Source organism: Sprattus sprattus (assembly GCF_963457725.1).
Source record: "Sprattus sprattus genome assembly, chromosome: 5".
Classification (NCBI taxonomy): Eukaryota; Metazoa; Chordata; class Actinopteri; order Clupeiformes; family Clupeidae; genus Sprattus; species Sprattus sprattus.
In genome coordinates, this window is record NC_137924.1 from 11383571 (window position 1) to 11404764 (window position 21194).

The following is a 21194-nucleotide window of genomic DNA, read 5'->3' on the forward strand; positions in this document are numbered from 1 at the left end:
GCACAAACAAAAACTTGGCTGGAAGGAATGCGCATCTCTTTTGGAAGTCTCCAAAATGGTTAGTAGCACTTGGAATGTGTTGAATTTTTCAGCTGTTCAATTATGGGACCCAGGAGAGATTTTCACAGAACATCTGTGTTAGCGATAGCTACCTGATGAAGGCCTTTATTAGTTAAGTATTGCTTTCAGGAGATTTAAGTTACACTACATAGAAAGACAACAGCTACAGGGTTGGGAAGGAAGAAAAAAGACAGACTGTGCCCAGAAGTAAGGGGATAAAATAAATTGAGCCGTAAAGTTGAGCAGTTATTATCGTGGCTATGCTGAGGCTCTGCACCAGAGAGCATAGGATCCCTCAGACATCGTTTGCTTGGTTTGTTGCTCAGATAAGCCGAAGCTCGCAAAGAGACGCCTCAAACATCTATCGTGCGACAGTGAAAATACCACGCCATTTGATAATCAGCAAGCATCAACAGCATTAACCTCTCTCAGTTCATTTAAAATGGCATTGTTTTTCTCCCCTAATTCCAAACAAACAAAAATATTCTTAAAGGGGTAACAGCTTGAACTTGTTATTCAAGCAATTATCGAGAGTGAAGATGGCAGCTTTAATTTCCCTTAATCAAGCAATATTCTGTGATGAATGAGCTGCCTGTGCTCTGAGCATAACAGTCCGGCCGACACGAGCAAGGATGAAGAAGTGTGGAGGAAGGCGGTGGGGAGCTCTGAAACAAAAGAAACGTCTCCACATGGAGGTTGCCTCAAAGCCGCATGTAAAAATCCTCCCTTTCATCCTGCGAGCCTAAATCCACAACCCACAGCACATTTCAGATTCAAACTTACAAGGCACTCGTGTCGTTGCACATCACCTGAAGATGCTCAGATCTGCTCCTCTCTCCTGTTCCTTCAGCAATGGATTTCCTTTATTCCTTTTCTTCTGGTGTTTGTTCAGGCAAAGCTGTATTATTGCATTGCAGCACAGATCAGTGGACAGAGTCATTAGTTAGGATAGGCAGAGGCGTTACTATAGATCTACAGGTTCTTACTGTGCAGGAAGGGAGACCACCTCTAACCAAACCGGGGCCCTCATCTCTGGCTTTCTCCATCATGATAAATACCAGTCATTAATTCAAAGGCAAATTGTGCTAAGCCCATGTGATTTATCACACCTTTTTCTCAGCAGCTGAGAATTCATTCCTGTTAACCCTAGACCCTTTCCCCAACGTTGATGGATAAACGATTCAATAACAGATTTAGGGCTTTTGGTAATGAGACGAAAATGTGTGCAAAAATCTGATTCCTTAAGAGGCTGAATTTTTGTGTACAAGGCTCTACAGGTAGCCTAGGTCTCCTCTCTCTCTCTCTCTCTCTCTCTCTCTGTCTCTCTCTTTGTCTGTCTGTCTCTCTCTCTCTCTGTCTCTCTCTCTGTCTGTCTCTCTCTCCTTCTCTCTGTCTCTCTCTCCCTCCCTCTCTGTCCCTCTCTCTGTCTCTGTCTCTCTCCAAGGTTCCGTTGCCCTTCAGGCCCCCTGCATATCTTCTTCATATCCTCCCAACCAAGATTCGATCTCAGGCAGGAAATATCTTTGACTATCTAGAATGACACAAGGAAAGAGGTGGAAAAAAAAAACTGAATTCTGTGTGGTGACTAATAGGTTCACTAAAGTTTTAATCAAACTCACTATACTTTAGAAAAGTCTTTCATTGTAGCTCGACATCATACGTACGTTACAGTGAAAAGAATGAGAGATAGAGATGGAGCCAGGGGGATTCCAAATCAGATGGCTGGATTTGAGGCAGAAACACAGCGGCCATCTCAGAGCAGCTCAGTCTGAAGCCCTTCATACAAAAGCAGAACCCACAGCTGCAAGCAGGATCCACAGCTGAGGCTTGAAAACATGCTATATTTATCCCATTTTACTGCCAGTCACTCTCTCTCTCACTTTGATCGCCTCCCCAGGGACACACTACCCAGTGCAGGGACAGAAGAGGCTATCAGCGGGTGGACAACATGCTAACCACTGCTCTCTTCTGCTTCGATAGCCAGGCTATACCAAACCCCATGTAGTACCACAGAGAGACTCACTCTCACTCTAGTGAAAAGAGGCAATTCTGCACTGTGAACTATATCTCTCAGTAAAACACAAGTACTGTCCCTTTAGCAGTGTTATAACATTGACTCTCAGGCTTAAAATATAATTTTGTGGTAAAACAGCTGTTTTGTTTTTAGAGTTCTATCTGCATTTTTTTTTCACATTCTTAATTTGGTTTCAGTTCAATTTTCGTTTCAGATCATCCAGTCCAAGAAACCATTCTTTACATTTTCCTCAGAATATATTACAAATCTCACTAAAAGAAATCTACGCCATTCTTTTTTTTTTTTTTTTTTTTATACCATTGAGAATCATTCAGGGAGCAGCAGGATGTCTAGACTCTTTGACAACTGACACATTGTCACCCAGCAAAATATTTGGTTCATTCTCAGTTCCATGCAGTGCTTTTGCTCCTGGGCAAATTTGAAGATGATCTATTGAAGCAGTCGGTCTCTAGTATGTCTTTTCATTTAGTTTTTTAGTGGCAGTCTAGTCTTTTGTGCATAGGAAGACGAACACGAGCACTCCCCTCCCCTTTGCCTAAAGTGAACCTTTGCTTCTCTGCTGTCCATTTTGTAGATGTGAAGCTTTTCTTTTCTCTTGAGACACCGAACTACTGTAGCTGAGGCTATGAAAGATTGTTCTCTTTTTCTTTTCTTTTTTAAACATGAAACTGTTACATGAAGTGTGCCTGAAAACCAACTATACATTGTATAAAAGATGAGAAGGAAAAATACTGTTAACAATCAGATTTTATTATTAATGGCAACTAAATGTTATTATTAAGGTTGAACTGTTATCATTTAATAATATATCATTTCAAATATACACATAAGATGAAAGGCTATATATCTACTATTTTTCAGATGATTTAAAAAAGAAAGATTAAAGGTTTGGTCATACATATTAAGAACATACATAAGAAAATATATTTGTGTTCTGAAACTGATCAAATACTTTGGCATTCTTGGTTCCTAATTAAATTAACCCTTTGGTGCCCTTCACTCTATGTACAAAACTGTAAATATCTTAAAACATTCAATATGTATTCTGCATTGAGCGGTGGAGACAAAAATGAAATGTGTATTATTTATGAAGACAAAAACTATTTTGTTAAATAGACTGGATAGGTGTTATTCAACCGAAAAAAAAAATACAACTTCTGTGTGTGTGTGTGTTCATTTATTTCACTGACTCTCCCACTTTTTTAAACACAGAACACCAGCGACCCCCCACCCCCCCGACACCAGCACTGGCTGTGTCTGAGAGCACACAGATCAGATACTGCAAACACGCACAATTTTTCACCGCTGACACGGGCACTATTTCACATCAAGACATTCATTTACACAGGAAAGTATCATGTCCCTGTGCAGCTCGGCTGCGGTGGAGAGAGGGAGAGTGGGGCATCGCTCTTCATGAATTCCGCCAACACCAGCCAAAAGAGCTCTGCTAGGGTCAGCGTGGTGGACCCCCCCCCCCCCCGCCCCCCAGCACCTGCACCTGCACCTGCACTGCCACACCATTAGTTTAACCTGACCCAGTCTCCTCATCTATCCTTGTTCCAGCCTGGCGGAGAGAAGCCTGAACCATCAGTGAAACAGAAGTGAATATGTGAAGCAATTCCATGGGTGTTGCTATGGTTAAAAAAAAAAAAAAAAAAAAGAATCCAGAGCCAGGTGGAAAGAGCTTGGCCTCCTGTTCCCCGTCCTGTGCACCGAGGTCCTTCGCTACCCTTCCAATTCATCACCCGTCTCAAATCCTGTCCTCACCACTAATTGCCTCCCGCCACCTCCTTCCAGAATGAGGGCAAAGCAATTTAATGCAGCTCACGGCAATCAATAGCAATTAGGAGCATCCCTGACTAATCCCAATGAAAGCAGCATCCTGGGAGATGGCCTCCAGGAGTGGGGCCAGAAATCTGCCCACTTTTTTTCCACCCCACCTTCATAACTTCCCCCCCCCCCCCCAACCGAAACAATTGGGAGAGAAAAGTTGTTTGTTTCTTTTGAAGAAAGTAAGTGCCAACTCGGTGGCTGGAGGATTAATTGCGGAGGCTTTTCCCTCACGGATCTCTACGACGGGTTATAATCGATCTTCCAACCACAGACCTTTCTGAAGGTTGTTAAAGACCTAGCAGTCCGCCTCAGATTTGAGTCCATCCTTCGTCGTTAACTTGACCTGCTTTTTCGATTGCAAGTAAACAAAGCTTGTGTTTTGATGGACAGGGAAGATAAACTTTATCTAAAAGAATTTTCAAGACTATGATCAAGACTATGAAAGAAAAACTCTTTATTTTGACATTGGATTTTCCAACAAAGACTCTCTTTGATTTACAAAATACTTTAGTGTTACAAATGACACATGCAGAAAGAGAGGCTTTTTTTTATAAACTTATTTTATATTTCTTTACAGTTTATATATTTTCCCAGAAAACGTAGAAAGAGAACACAATAGGGTTTGAGAGGTTTCCTGCTTAGATTTTTTACAGAGAGAATAATCTTGGCGGGAGAAAGAAGGACTTCGATTTTCCACTTATTCAACCCTGAAAGTGCCAGAATGATTCCTAATCACTCTTATTATATTGAACCAATCCCTAAGCTGCAGCATCTTTATGAACATCACTTTCACTACAGACTCATGATTCAAAACGCTGTGCACAGTTACTTTGGAAGACAGGAGGAGACACAAAGAGAACAGACAAGCTCACTCAAAAGCCCCCAGAAAAGACAAGTTCCCTCAAGCCCTGGTTCTTGACTGTGGAAGGGGCCTCCTTGCTTGCAGCATCAGGGAGCCTGCGGTGGCTCTAGCCCTGGAACAGGCAGAAGCTGGAAGGCGGAGATGCAGTCCAGCAGCCAGCTGGTGGGGGCCGACCACACCTTGCCCAGGCGCACCCTGGAGGGCTTGTAGGCGCTCTGGGGCTCGTAGATGATGTACTGCGTGCAGAGGGCCTGGTCGGAGCCCTGCCAGGCGTGGTAGGCGGCGGCGCTCAGGGTCTGGGTGACGTCGCTGTCCGGCTTGGGCTGACGGCTCAGGACCTGACCCCCTCCCTCCCGGATGAGCTTCAGCAGGTCGCCCTTGTCCGGTCGCTTGAAGGAGCCCAGCAGGAAGAAGAAGCAGCCGTCGAAGAGCGGGGGAAGCTGCCAGGGATGAAGAACTGAATGAGCACGTCACCAAACTGAGTACTTACAGCAGATGATGTGTGGTTGGCCCTGGTTTGAGAGGTTATCATCAAGAGCATTCTCAAAACATATCTGACATTTCCCCTTTGGAGTCAGGCTTCTCAAAAGACATGGTGTTGCACTAGCCTACATAATGTCGACATCATTGCTGTTATCAGAAGCATAACATCTCATAATATTAAATAAGTATCATTCTTAGTAGCAGTAGAGCAGGGGTCCCCAACCTTTTTTGCACCACGGACCGGTTTAATGTAGGAAATTTTTTCACGGACCGGCTTCAAGGTGTAATTTTCCACCACTTGTTAGTCATGTCATCCATTCATATATTCATACCCGTGAGGCAAGCGCGAGTTCGATAGAATGGAGTCTACTCATATACAAAAGCTAACAGTAACGTGAAGTGGCGTTAACTTGCGACCAACACCATTGTATTACGAATGTTAATGCTTGACAAATACAACTCACCATAACGCTGAATCAGTGTTTGGTCTCCATGTGCTGAAGCAGTTTTGAAGGCTTCATTAGCTTATTTGCTATCTTGTCGCCACAAATTATACAGAGCGGACTTGGTGCGTGAGAATCAACTGTTGCTATAAACCAGTAATTTAAGTATGACTCCTGGTATTGTCTGTTAAAATAAGCTTTCTTTTTTGGAGGTCGTAGGTTCCTCTTCTGGCTCCTTAGTGGGCCTTTTCACCTTTGCAAAGAAGCTCTCCAAAGATTTTAGTTTTGTACTCATTTTCGCTAGTTTCGCTATATTTTGAGTGATGTATCACATGAACGAGACAAGCGTCTTGACGTGACAAGAGGCACAGGCGAATATTACGTCCTAGAAAATCCAGTCGCTTTTCAAAATAAAACACCTTTCAGACGCTAATAATGAATACAGCGGACATTATATAAATTATTTATTCTTTCTGCGCGGCCCGGTAACAGATGCCTCACGGACCGGTACTGGGCCGCGGCCCGGTGGTTGGGGACCACTGCAGTAGAGTATAGAGTAATAATAGAGATTGAAGTAAATTAGTCTAATTGTATACATTATGTATTTATATGGATATTAACATCTGCTAAATAATAAACTCGAACTTATATAGCCCACACTGCTGTATTTGGTTCTCATATGTACTGGGGAGAGAGTTCCACAGGACGTGGCTATTAGGCCGTTGGCTAAAAGGGAACTCTAACCTCTGCACCAGCGCACTGCACAGGCCCTGAGGAGTGGGTCAGGATCTTTCAGGGTCACTGGTGCTCATTCACTGGGCCACCTACTGAAGGGCAAAGACCTTCTCAAATCACCGCCGGCCTAAAGCTCTGTGAGAGCGGAGGAAGTCATACAAGCCAGCTGCTGCCACTGGTGGACTGGATTCACATTGCTTTTATTTTGCCCTTAAAAAGGTTCATTTAGATGATCAAATGACTGCAGCGCAGATGGCTTTAAGGGTTAAGAAGTGAGGGAAAGACAAAACGGTATTCTCCCGCCGTCGACTGAGCGCCAGACTAGTATTCAACACAGAGGGGCAGGCAACATAGTTTTTACCCTCTCCACTGACAAACCCCATGTTCCCTAAAGCTTCAGAATGGCACCCTCTCCACTGTCAAACATCACTATCAAACAGCACTGACAAACACCATGTTTCTTAGTGCAACATGATGGGAATAGCTGTACTACTGTACCGGACGGATAATATCCAAACTATTGGTACGGACTCTAACAATCTCATAACTGCGATCACCCCACACAGCAGATGACAAATTAGGAGAGCAGAGATCTTTTGAATGCAGCTTGTTATGGACTATATATTTGAGAAGGCTGAGCCTGCTTGGCAAGCGCATCAATGCTTCCCATCGTTTTATATGGCCCAGTCTATTCTCTGGAGCTCTGCAATAACAGGGCCGTTCCCTCTGCTTAGCTGGCCTGCCCTCAGGGCTGTATGTCAGTCTTATGTGCAAGTCTCAGAGCACGCCACTATGGCAATGAAATGTGAGTAATATTATTATTATTTTTATTTTTTAACTCAGCAAGAGCCTGGGGACACGCGCAAATCAGGCCTCAGCGGACGTCACCTCTGCCCAGCCACTGGTTTACTCTCAGAGGAGGGAGGGAGACTCACTCGCTCACTCACTCACTCACCTCACCCACCCAACCACCCACTCACTCAGTCACTCAGTCACTCAGTCACTCAGTCACTCACTCACCAGGTTGTCTCGGTTAAGGCGGCTGCGCTGCGGTCCTTCTCCCACCTCATGCTCAGCCTCGGGCGCCCGGCCACCTGCCTGCAGACAAGCGCCCAGCCCTGGAATGGAAAGAGGAATACTAGAAGGAAATCCAAAGATGTAGCGGATAAACACCAGGTCATTACATCTCCAGTGACATGGGAAGATATGTAATCAAACAACAGATTACCAAGCAAAGACATAAAAAGAAGAAGAACAAAGGTTGTATATGCAAATGTGATGATGCAATACAGGATTATCTGTGAGCTCCTGCACAACTAGGCTATATTTACTCAAACCTTCAAAAATAAAAAGGCTTGAGAGCGGAAGAAGCACTACTGGATGCTGGTGTGTTTTTAAATGGAGGAGCCCCCCCCCCCCCCCCCCCCCCCGCCCCTCTCCACACACATAAGTGTTTCACATATTCTCCTTAGAGGAAGGTGGCTTAACGGACAGGGGAAAAAAGGATATAAATAAATTCGCATATCTGCGAGGCGAATCCATTACACAGAACTCCAAGGCCACCACACAAAAGACACACAGCAGCACACACTGAAAGTGGCCATTACATGCTGTTTTCCTTCAGCTACACTCATTTTCCACAGACAATTTTTGTGTGCAGTTTACCTCTGGCTGTTCATCGCTCCTTCAAAATAGCACAGGCCCCCCTCCTACCCCACCCCCACCCTATCCACACCACCCCCTGACCCCTCCCCGTCTAGGGAGAAGTGTGAGGCAGGCTATATTGCACTGATGTGTTGTCAGCAAAGGGGAGCAGATTGGCCCATGAAGCCATTGTCTATTGTTCTGCTGTCAGGCACAGGCATGGGAAATGTTCATCTTGTGTTAGACGAGGAGAGGAAAAAGGGGTGGATGAGAATGACTTCTCCCGTGGGCTGAGGGGAACAAGGCTTTTAATTCCACGTGGGTCTCCAAAGACTTCTTACCAGGGCCCGTGGAAATCACTGAGAGCCAATGAGCCCGAGATGAAAATCATATTGGAAAGGTAACCAACCATTTCTGCCCGCGCCCTCCCCCTGCAATCTCAGAGAGTAATGGAAAACACACTTTAGTTGAAAAAAAAAGTTGAAAATGTTGCAGGCCATTGCAGCTGTGTGACGCAGAGCCATTAGCAAGATTACACGTGCTGTGTGCTCGCGGTCACAACAGAGCTGCCTCTTTCTCCACCAGGGCTCCATGGGGAGATCACAGCTCTATCTGGCACTCAACCCCTGACGCGACTCATCACTCACTCAACCAGACACACACACACACACACACACACACACACACACACACACACACACACACACACACACACACACACACACACACACACACACCAAACACCTGCACTTAAACAGTCCCGCACAACGTCACACATATAACACACGCAGAGACACACACGAAAGGCGTAGACAAAAAAAATAAAACCTGCGCGCCTCGGCAGAAGTCATCAGGCCTGTAATTGCATTTCCTCTTCCTCCTTAATTACAGCTTTCATTTCCAGAGACCCCAGCGGGCGGCCCAGGCAGACAGAGATACCGGGGTTAATCCGGCTCCCACTCCGGACGATAGGGCTGGCTCGTTAGCCCGGGCTGCCAGGGCCCCATTAGCATATCTGCTAATTAGATTCCGAAAGATGATGGGGGGGCTGTGGTGGGGGGTGTTAGAGAGAGCTGGCCTGGTGGCATCTCACAATCACACCGGCGCGTCCCTGGGTGCTGGAGCAGGGAGCCGTGACGACAAGAGAGTGGCGGCTGAGAGAGGCCGAAGCCGGGCCTCTAGTGCTCAGCCAGCGTGGAGGGTAAAGAGGTGCTGCATGGAATTACACTGCCTAAGCCTAAATACGTGTGCGCTCATACACACACCACACACACACACACACACACACACACACCACACACACACACACACACACACTAAGTAGGACAAGTGGACACTCCATAGTCATGTGCACGTTGTAGCTTGTATTGACTCTGAACACCATGCATATGGTCCAACTGGATTACTAGAATAGGAAATGTGGACTTTGCCCAAGGTCACCACACACACTTCACTACAGACCCTCCCTTGAATACAAGAACACAAATAAATATAATATGCAAACGAAACTCACACACAGAGAAAAAAAATCTAAGAAAAACAGGCAGCAGCTTCACCTCCAGAGAAGTGCTTCATGAATTCCAGGATGTGAATGAGGTGCAGGAGGATCTGATGTGTATGCCCGCGCACGTACACAAAACAATATCTGTGGTTGCCGCGAGAAATCCTCTCCATTATTTGAGAGGGGGAAGGAAAGCCAGACAGGACACAGAAAAGATTCTCGGAAGAATTCGAGGAAAGGAAAAAAATAAAATCAATCCATGGAGGGCTGCTGAGATCAGAGAGGGGGAATAACAGGGGACGAGAAGGCGTGCACTTCTCTCATCAGGTCACCTACTGCTTCACTGGGCCTGGAGGACATGCCTCAGCTCTCTTAGTTAGAGAGGAAGAGAAGGAGAGAGAGAGAGAGAGAGAGAGAGAGAGAGAAAGAGAGAGACCGAGGAAAAGGGCAGGGAGAGAAAGAGAGTGAAGGAGAGAGAGAGGGAAAAGAAAATGAGTGAAAGGGGGAGAAAGGGAAGAGGGACAGAGAGAGAGAGATACAGCTCTATTAGAGTGAAGTCAAAAACATATTAGAACTAGACTCCCTGCACGGCTGACAACCTCTGACCAGCTTGTCTCTCTGAACGGAAGCGCGCCTCCCAACAGAACTGCATTCATGTTTCCCAATGTATCCCGATTCATCTAGCAGATGTTGCTATTCAGGGCAGCTCACACAGAGAGCATATATTCAACATGGAGCCAGTCCAGGTGGTCGGTGGAAACAAACCCGCTCTGATGGGCCACGCTGGAGATACCAAGTGCCAGTTTCCACCCTGTAATCAAGTGGAATTCATGGGGCGCCATCAGTGGGCAACACACACCATCTCCATCTCCATCTCCCAGTGAGCTGATGAGGGGAGGGAGAGGGGGCAGTGCAGGTGGACTTACAGCTGAAGCGGAGGATCCAGCAGCCGTTGAGGATGCCCTGCAGGGTGGACAGGGTGGTGGGCATGGCGCCCTCCTTCACAACCACATGGGTCACTGGTGGGGAAGAGATAAACAGTACTGGTGTCAATAGGAGCACATGTATGTCTGCACCCACAAACTCAGAGCTTAAAGTTCAGAAGAAAAAAAACACCCTAAGGTCTTAGAAGCTGATGTACATTTCTGCCAATACAATGTGCTGCAGGCTGTGCAGAGTAACATTATGCAATAATTTGCAAGTTTTTGAGGTAAGAAGAAACTACTTTTTCATATCGTCTTCAAATCATTTTAAAGGTGCAGTGTGTAGGCTTTAGGGGGATCAATTAGCAGAAATGGAATAACGTACTTATAATTATGTTTCTATTAGTGTATAATCACCTGTAATAACCTGTGTTTTCATTAGCTTAGAATGAACCCTTCATATCTACATAGGAGCAGGCCATTTTCCATTGAGGCCGCCATATTGCGCTGCCATGTTTTCTACAGTGGCCCAGAAGGTAACAACACTGGCTCTAGAGAGGGCCTTTCCCATTTTTACGTTGAAGCGGCAGCTTGAATTTGGTGGAAGAAGAATGAAGACGAATCAGTGGCTGCTGGTGCTGGCTGATCATTTCGTATTGTGAGAAGTTTGATAACCCAAATTTTGACAAATGAAGAATCATACTTATCATTTAGCACAATAAAAAGCAAGGGAGTGTGATCCCTGTTGTCAAAGAAGCAAAAACGACATCAGAACATGCAACGGCAAGGATAAGCATGGGTGAGGCCTTGTTGGTGGTGTTTTGCAAAGTTTTTAGGTAGGTAGCTCACTAGTTCTAAACCAAAACTTTATAATCCAGGAAAAATCGAAATAGGTTTCTTGAGCGTAAATAAAACTCGATGGTAGGCTCTGTTCAGTTACAGTAATCACACGAGACGCACTCAACTTTCCGATTTGAGACTGCAATGCGCACACATCTATTTAGGCAACCCCCTGAGAAAACGCTGCAAGAAATTATTTATAAAGTCTCACAGTTGTCAGGCATTCTAAAAGCTTTTTTTTTACGTTAAACCAAACACAAAACTGCCACAACCTTTATTTAGAAATTCTTGCCTCTACATAATAATGACTTCTTTGTGGGGGGTTTTGCACAACACGGCGTGTTATTTTTAATTCAGGGGCTCGAAAAACAAAAAGCTCGCTCTATCGACTGCAGGGGGAGGAAAACAAACACAACTCAAGACTCTCGCCTACAGTGACGCGACGTGACGGCTCTTAATTAAAAATGAAATAAATGCTCACGGACTGCATGCTCGCTGCAGTGCTCCGCCTGACAATTGCAAAATGATCATCTCTCAAAGCACATTTCTTACACTGGGTGCACATGGTTTAAAACGGGAGAGATTCTCTAAAAGCTGTTTTTTTTTTCTAAAGCCCTCAAGTCCTGTGCTATGAATAAGATGCCTCCATTTTGTGAACTACTGAGTATTGCATTTTATTCTATGCAACCATAGTGCTGCATTGTTGTGTGAGAAATTGCTTCAATTAACTTTCATTTCACATCGCTATCCAACTGTGATAGCCATGATTGAGAGGCACTCTGCTGGATGATTATGCAGTTGTCGCTCTATTTTACACTCTCCTCTCGGGCTAGCTCCATGATGTTTCATTAGCATTTGCAGGTTATCCACAGAACTAAAAGAAAAGATGAAGAACGCTAGTCGACAAGTTAGCCCACTCTACTGCGTTGGAAATATACTGGAGAGCTACTGGAGGTTCAGAATGTAAACATTCTTCTCAGTATTTATTACATTTTGATTAATCTGGTCTGGACCAACCTTGAACTAAGAAGTAGATCTGATAAGTGAAATCTGCAGACTTATTGTAAGGGTAGCACAAAGAACATGGTGGCATTCTTACTTCCTGAAGGTGACCTTTATCCACATCTAACTAACCAATATGAACACACAGGACCAGATGAGACCTGATGATGCAGCAAGGTCTCCCTCCAGCCTGTCGGAGCCTGGCCAAAGCCCAGACATACTTGCTGTTGACACGGTGAAATGTGCGATCAGTGCTGGGCTCTGGGGCCGGGAGCTCCATGGACCTGCCGTTATGAGCTCATTAATCACCTGTGCTGGAGAAGGCGTCGGCCAGTCTCGCTCCCAGAAGCCGCGCCGCCTGGGCCAGCTGTCGCCGTTGCGGCTGGGTCAGCTTGCTCCCGAGTAGGGTGAGGCGGCCGTCCTTCTGCCCGCAGCCCCCGATCTGAAGCAGCACAGAGCAGAGGCACGTCAAAGCCAGCCCGACTTCAATTACTCTCCATATTTAATTGTAGGCCGCAGGCAATGAGCCAGCTGCCATCTTAGTCCACAAATCAAACAGCAGCGCACAGCACAGTCTGAGAATGCTGTGCTGGAGAGTCCATATAAAAATAGTTGCATCTCAATAAAACGGCCTATTAGTACGGCAATAAAATGCAACTAATACAATCAGCTAAAGTAAATGCAATCAATCAAGAAATTGTATAAACTTTCAGTGAGGTAAAATATACATGCTTTTGGTGATACTCAGGATTACTTTAAGACAAATTCTTGTTGTTTCTTAAATGTAATCATATGACTTTAAAATAACTGTTTTAAAGTGTGTTGTTAAGTAATTGTCACCATATCAGTTTGAAAAGTCACATTTTGTGGTGCGTATCAGACAGGGGAGTCAATTCCTCATTGCTTCAGATAAGCAATGGGCTTCAAAATATCCCATTTTAGAACAACACACTGTCCAAAATCTACTGTCATGGTCAAAACAAAGCCTAAAAAGGTTAAAAAAACAAACAAACAATACAACAAGTCTATTACATGAACCCAATTAATTTACTGAGCATCACCATTGGAAATGGGTAGATAGATGTCAACAGCCCATCATTAGTATGTTTTTCCTCCACAGGTTCATCCACGCAATAACTGATAAAGCTTTGTATTGTATGACAATAACATGAGTGATAAGGGGGTGGCTGGTCATTCTCCTTACCTTGCTGAGGCTGGCTGGGGGGGTGAGGGGGGAGCTCAAGGGACGACCTCCCTCAGAAGCCTTCTGCAAGATCTCTCGCATCTCTGGCGTCTCGGCGCAGTCCACCGCTCGCAGGCCAAACATGTTCCTGAAACAGAGCAGGCCTCATTCCCGTTAGAAGGTGCACTGCACACTGGAGCGATCCATGCACTTCATCAGGCCAGCAGCACTACAAAGCTGCATAATGATAAGCTTTCAAGCCTCTCTCACATCCAAGGTTGAGACACTTGCTTTCTTGGGCATTATTTTTTAACGTATAACAAGCACAATTTAGAAACAGTAGAGCCTGAGGCGCAATGCTTTTAGAGAACCAAACACCGTTCTCAACAGTGGCACAAAACCTTGAGGTTCTGAATTGTTTTTGAATAGCTCAAGGGTGAACATGCTTGTTAAAGTTGTGTTTACACCATCCATTATGGCGCAATATCTTTGCATGGGCCATTTGAAGTCAGAGTGCCTTGGCGAGGAGCAGAGAAGTCATAAATCATTGATCTCCAGCCTACTCAGAGCACTAGTACAACGCTCCGTTTGTTCCATCACATGAAAGCAGGGAACCACAGACAGGCTGGATTCTCCATCAAACCTCACATGGTGGTGCGTGAGATCCAGAACAGTGGGAGCGTGAGTAGGATATCAACTTCACACTTTGACATCTTTCTTACTCGGGGACAGACACTGACCTTACCAAGTGTCCTTTGCTAGTCAGTTTGTTTTAACTTTTTGTCTGTAAGGAGGAACTTTGACAGCCTTAATACACATGCAGACCAAGCCATCTGATCTGATCATCTTTCGAAGGCAACCTAAATGAGTCCTTTTTACCATAGATCACAATCAGTTTGCATGGAGACAGATGATCTGATGGCACTGTTTGTGACGAGCCCTGGGTCTTCACCGGAGAACCGTATTGAAAGGTAGCCACGACATGAGATGCATGACGGGGGCCACGCAAAACAACTTGTCCCCACAGGACAGTAGAAAATGAGAGGAGGAGGCGGAAAAAAAGGTTTTGTGTAGAGATTAAGCCACAGCAAGGAGATAACACCTGGGGAACAATTAATAGGTCCACTGGTCCATAAAATATTTCATTTGGATTCATGAGCCCAACATCCCCCCAACCACACTCACACACAGTATGGCAAACATGGTTGCTGTGATTACACACACACACACAGACACACACAGACACACACACAAACAACCTCTGCAGATATGAATGTCTTTGGTGAAGACTGAAGCATAGACAGCAATCTCAACGAGGCAAGAACTATCAGTGAAATGCTTCCAGCACAGCCAGGGTTCCGTATGTTTCTGTCTAGGTATTTGCTAGTGTGTGTATGTGTGTGTGCGATCACAGACACCATGTTTCCCATACTGATAAGGGGAAATTAATGTGTTGATGTGCGCAGACTGGAATACTAACGAAGCGCACATTCTGGTGTTTTCACAACACCGTCAGTGAGCCACAGCGAACTTGGCAGATGGATCCCTCGCCATGGCGTGTAACACTTAACGGAGAGTCAGAATGGATCTTAACGCATCAGCATTCAGCAGGGAGTAAGAAAATTAGCGCTTTGTCAAGGTTGCGCTCGCCACTTTATTTATGCGGCAGAACAAGAAACGCACGAGACCGGCGGGAGCATCGGTGATGTGTGATGGAGCAGCTTAGAGCAACACACATCTAAATGACTGGCAGGAGGAACGCTCCTCTTTCCCAGTCCTTCATGCTCAAAGACACACACAGACACACACACACACACACACACACACACACACACACACACACACACACACACACACACACACACACACACACACACACACACACACACAGACACACACAGGCAGACTATCGGAGCAGGTCACCGATGCATGACGGTGGGTGTCACAATGCTGAACGCATTCAAAATGCGGAATTCAAAGAGCCTCTCCACCTCACGTCCCCCAGGCGTCAGTCAGCCAGCAGGGCCATGTCTGTCTGGCCACAGCGCCTCTGGCATCAGCAAGCGCTGCCGCTGTTATTCAAAGCTACAGAAAAGGAGGAGAAGAAACAAGTTGGCGGCAATCAATTCCATACAGATATATTACTGATAGAGCACTGGCCCCTATCGCCGGGCTGCCAGGCGCCGCAGTGGCTCTCTATACGGCCATATTTGACGGAGAGAGAGGCGCGTAATTGATTGCGGATGACGGAAGAAGATTGCATTTGTCTGTTACTGCTGTTGTGTGCAGGTTCCCCCTAGCCCTGCCCCCCACTTTCTCCACTTTCTCCGTCTCACACAAAAGAGAGGACGAGGGGGGGGGGGGGGGGGGGAATTGCTGATGGCCCCGTCATTGAGGTGGAGTTGGTGAGAGGTAGTGAGGGGTGGGAGGGTGGCAGGACAGCATCGAAGAGACGGAGGAGGGGAGACAGACAAAGGGAGAGGCTGAGAGATGAGACGAGGGAGTTGGCCTGCCACGTCTGCAAGGCTGCAGAACTACTCCATCCATCTGCCATCTGTCCATCTGCAAAAGCAGCGCGCACACACACACACACACACACACACACACACACACACACACACACACACACACACACACACACACACACACACAGCGGCCTTGTTGGCCAAGACACTGTTGTTGCAGGAGGTCTTGTTGGATTAATGTATCAGGATTCAGACGCTGTGTTGAGATCAGAGAGGTCAGGGACTCTGCATGCATGCATGCGTGCGTGTGTGTGTGTGTGTGTGTGTGTGTGTTCATGTCTTCAGGTGTGTGTGTGTGTAACAGACACTGCAGTACTCACAGTACACTCTGGGAGGCGCCGTGTTCCAACAGCAGCTTGGCGATGGCCGCGTGGCCGTTCCTCACCGCGTCGTGAAGCGGTGAGTCGTTCTGGTAACCGGGTGTGTTCAGCAGCGCCCCGGCCAGGATTAGAGCCTCCACCACAGCCAAGTGGCCGTGGTTGCACGCCTCGTGCTGCCAAAAAAACAGATCACGCTAAGCCTACACAAAACTAAAGGCAGTGAATGACACAGTAATTACGGTCATGCTCATTAAGACAGCCATCATCCAGCCACGCTGAGAACAAAAGCCGTCCCACGCCGGCCCTCGAACACGCCATGAAAATGCATGAGCGCTGCACTGTTTTTCTTAAAGGCACATGGAGTTGCACATGTGCATGAAATGCACTATAGAAATAAAATTGCCTTGCCTTGATAAAAAAAAAAAAAACTTTATGGCCACGGGTATAGAGTGGGGAGTGAGGGGGGGAGGGGAGATAGAGTCTGATTTGAAACGTTTACACCTTTTGGTCTGGGCTTCGCATGTGTGAAAAGCTCCCTTACTCAGCGCCTGCCCTTGAGCAGCGTGTAACCCTGGCTCTCGACATGCTCTCAAGCTGTGCCGGCAGGCCTAATGCATATTCACATGCTATTACATCAATCAATTTAATACTGCGCCATTTAATTTGCCCTCAAGTCAGGAACTAAATACTTTTCGGCTTTGGCATCAATTATTGTACTGTGAATATTTCATCCTTTTTTCTGGTGTGTATTTCGGAAAGTGGAGTGATGAAATCTATCTGCATTTTTCATAAGACTTGCGCAGACGCCAGTCTTGTATAAGACTGAGGCGAAATGGGCGAGACGGGTGTCTAGGTGCTGGGGGGCATTTCAATTAAGGATTCCGTTTGTGTTGCTTGGTTTGTATGTTTGGAGAGGAAGAAGAATGTCAGGACTCACCAGCGGTGTCCAACCAGCATTATCCTTCAAGTTAGGATCAGCGCCCTCCTCCAAAAGCCTCCTCACAGCTTCTACATCCCCCTATTGAGAGAGGAGGGAGGAAGGAGGGAGGGAAGGAGAGAGAGGGAGGGAGAGAGAGAAACAGACAGCACACTCAGGTCAGGGCAGAAATTAAACCCTGTGACAACATTCTCACACACACACACACACACACACACACACACACACACACACACACACACACACACACACACACACACACACACACACACACACACACACACACACACACACACACACACACACACACACACACACACCAGTCCTCCAAGCAGCATGCGCTCGTGCCCTGATTGACCGGGGGCTAATGATCGCTCTAGACAGAGGACTAAAGGGGCTTTGCAAGGCTTACTCAGAAACTCCGTTTACAACACGAGCATGTCAATGACACAACCATGAAAGCGCACTAGGCCCTTCAATATGGAGGAGGGTCATGCACTCTCAGGGTCCACACCTCCACAAATATGACGCAAACTGACAAGCCGTGCATTAAACATGGCCACCACCAGAACAGAGCAGGCTAAAGGTTACCTTGATGGCTGCCAGGTGGAGTGGCGACTCCCCTTTGTGGTTTCTCTTCATGAAGGCTGGGCTGCACGGGCTCTGCCTTCCCTGAGGCCTTCTCCCACTGGTGGGTGAAGGTCCGAGGCACACGACCAGCTCTCGCCTGGCTCCTCCAGGGGAGCTGCAACGGGGGGAGGAGAGGGTGTGCGGGGACAGCGGAGGGGTGGACAGGGCCGAGAGCTCGTCCACCGCGGCCAGACGTCTCCCTCCTCCGCCCGGTGATGTGCGCGGCCTCTTCGGCGTGCTCTGCTGATCAGCGCCCGTCTCTGTCGGCAAGGCTCTTTTGGGCAGTCTGCAGGGAGACGAACGCTGAGCCGGGCTGGCCACGTCTTTAATGGATTCTGGAGGCACGGTGGACGGTCCACTGAGCAGACCCGTGTCCGAGGTCGCAGGCCGGGGTGTTGTGACACGATTCTCTGAGGGGGGTGCGTTTTCTTTTGGATGATCCTCAGGGAGGGGAGCATCGAGGCTTTGAAAAGACACTCTCTTCCTGGACCTCCTGCATTCTTCCTCCCTGCCACTCCCTTCCCCCTCATCGTCCTCTTGTGTCTCCACAGCGGCACCAGCGTTGACGCCGAAGCCCCACTGCTGGTTAATCACCTCGAGCTGCTGCCTCCTCTTCTGCGTTCTTTTGACGGCCGCTTGAGCGCGCTCGACAGCTTTGCGGGCATAGTCAATTTTCGTTTTTCTTTTTTTCTTGCTGCCACCGCCTCTCTTCTTCGTCCTTGGGGGCGAGGAGGAGCCGGAGTCCTGGGAGGATGCGGGGAAGTTGTACACGGACGCGTCCGGCTGTTTGACCAAGGCCTTCTGAGGCCCGGGTTGAGTCTGGACCTTTGAGTCTGCAGGGAGGAGGCTGGTCTCCCCGGGGCTCTCCACCCGGCAGCGGATCTGGTGGCTTCTGGGGCTGGTCCAGATCCGGTACTTCTTCTTGGGTTTGACAATGGGGCTCGTCTCCGACAGCTCACAGGGGTTATCTGGAGGCGTAGCTGACAAGAGAGACACATCTGTATAATAGGGAGGTAAGGGATCGTGACATTGACATTTCAGCTGATGGCAGGTTCCCTTTTCAGGGTCAGGCATTGAGACATCAGTTCAACCTCGCACGACTGCATGCCAATTTATGCTGTCTGAGGCAATGAACTAAAGGTTTAATGTGCACAGGGGGAACGTTTATTCAGCTAGACAGCAGGCAAGAAGCTTAGCTACTTGTACAGGAGTAAACAGGGGCGTGTGGCACCTTACTGAGCCCAGTCTCCTCTCTGCCATGTAATTCGATGACCTCATGGGCATGTGCCCCTGTCTGTCACGGGTGGGCACCGCTGCCTGCCACATCACCCTGCTGCTGTTTCAAAACAGCACTAGGAGTGCCTCCGTGGATAATTGCATTCTTATAATTACAGTAATTCGTTGGCTCAGAGTTCAGTTACAGATTTCTATTTTTTTTGCGAGAATATTCATTTAACAAGTTAACATCACTCAGTGCATAATGCAGGGGCCAATGGAAAATATGTGAAATAATTATTTGGGTTAACGTTATGATGTGATTGATGGGCCATTACCTGAGACTTCGGGAGGATTAAGAAGTGCCTCTAGATTGCGAAAGAGATCTGTAATGTTGTTGAGCTGCCTGTTCACCTGAATGTCTTTTACCCACGCAGGGCTGAAACACACGCTGCATTCACCTCCAGCGCAGGAGCCCGCACAAGACCTGAATTGTATTCAGTTATGGAAGATTGTTTAGAGGTAACTTAACTTGTCTTGACAGACAGAAAGGTTGCCATCATTTTAATGCTTTAATATGATATGTTGACAGTGCCGTGTGAAAAACACATAGATACGGTTAGTGACGTTTCCTATGATCGCTGGCTGTAAGACAGTTAGCAGTTTACAGTGTCGTAAATAGCACATGAGTAAAAGTTACCTGCAAAACATATGTTCACAGGCTCCAAGGCACAACGGCTCACTCATCAGTTCTGAGCTACGAGGAAGAATGGACAGAAGTCATGTCAATAATATCTTGACTGTAACATCATTCGTTTTGTAATTAAACTTTGCCTTGTGACGTTAAATAAGCCATTGATAAAACTATAGTCTAGATGAAACTTTAGATGAAACTACGATTGCAAGCTCGGAAAATCGCAGAACAAATATTTAAGAAAACCAAGTAGAAGCATTTGAACTAGGTACGAACAGCTGGTTAGCTACCTACCTACCTAATGTTAGCTAAAAAGCTAACTAACTTTTATATAGCCCTAGTTGAGGAAACTCAACAACATATTACCATTTCGAGCACAGTAGAAGCTTTCGAAAATCTGCAACTGCTTCCTTCGTTTTCTGCCAAACATTTGGAGACATAATTGTATCGCGATCTTTCTGAATAACTATTCTATCTATCTATGTTCAATGTTAGCTACAGCCTTGTGACACCCTCCTTCAACACTGTTTTGGATTTACAATTGACCTGTCGCTAAGCGCCGCCCTTAGAACGCAGATGAACCAATGACATTCCAGCCTGAACTGGACTCGGACATCGGCAACGATAACTCCATTGAAAACAACAGGGAGGAGACCTTTTTCAATAATTTAATGATCGATTGATGTTGCTTATGAAAAAAAAAAAAAACATGGTCAAACGATGTGCTTGGGGTACACGTAACACCGACAGTAGGTATCCCGATAGGCTGCAGAATGGGGTATATTTCATCCCTTTCCCCAAGCCACAACGGGACAAAAACAAGTGTGTACTGTAGGCTAATTGTGGTAATGTAGTTTCAACATAAATGGCCAAACGATGTGCATGGGATAGATACAACACTGATACGAGTTATCGTGAGAAGATAGGCAATGGGGTATATTGTATCTCATTTCCTAAACGAAAACAAGACCGGTCCAAAATATCTCCGGTGGGTGGATTAAGCTGTGTGACAGACCGCACAGTGAACGCTACGCTACGTTCATTAGCTGCCATACTCTTGTTAGAATTTCCCATTGCTAAAGCAATCAACTAAGCCTACATGATAAAAGGCATAGGCCTACTCATTATTCACAGTACCTGCTTACTTTCACCACTGATGTTATGCTAGGCTTAGGCAAGTTATCTCTGGTTCAAATTAGCTAACGTTAATGATTAAATAGCTGCGCTAGCGTAACTTTGTCAGTTATGGGACAGTTTATTAAACAAACGATAGGTTTAATAATGGATTAACATGACAACGTGAACGAAACACACGCATGCCGGTAATTA

The 21194-nt window shown here is 46.5% G+C and overlaps 1 protein-coding gene across 1 annotated transcript; it reads right to left on the bottom strand.

The window, feature by feature from the left end:
* Positions 1-4528: 4528 nt before the first annotated feature.
* On the bottom strand, positions 4529-20371 carry bard1 (BRCA1 associated RING domain 1). The gene is made up of 11 exons (XM_080838496.1): positions 20232-20371; positions 19872-19928; positions 19510-19658; positions 17918-18954; positions 17327-17407; positions 16390-16562; positions 13566-13692; positions 12671-12803; positions 10523-10615; positions 7472-7569; positions 4529-5230 (listed from the first exon to the last, which is right to left on the bottom strand). Exons 1-11 carry the CDS (start codon positions 20303-20305, stop codon positions 4877-4879), a joined length of 2376 nt encoding a protein of 791 aa, XP_080694622.1. The 5' UTR covers positions 20306-20371; the 3' UTR covers positions 4529-4876.
* Positions 20372-21194: the final 823 nt, after the last annotated feature.

Coding starts and splice junctions, on each gene's coding strand:
- bard1 (XM_080838496.1), bottom strand. CDS start 20,305: ATGTCTCCAAATGTTTGGCAGAAAACGAAGGAAGCAGTTGCAGATTTT. Junction 16,563..17,326: donor ATGCTGGTTGGACACCGCTG/GTGAGTCCTGAC, acceptor TTTTTTTGGCAG/CACGAGGCGTGCAACCACGG. Junction 7,570..10,522: donor CTGGATCCTCCGCTTCAGCT/GTAAGTCCACCT, acceptor TTTCCATTCCAG/GGCTGGGCGCTTGTCTGCAG.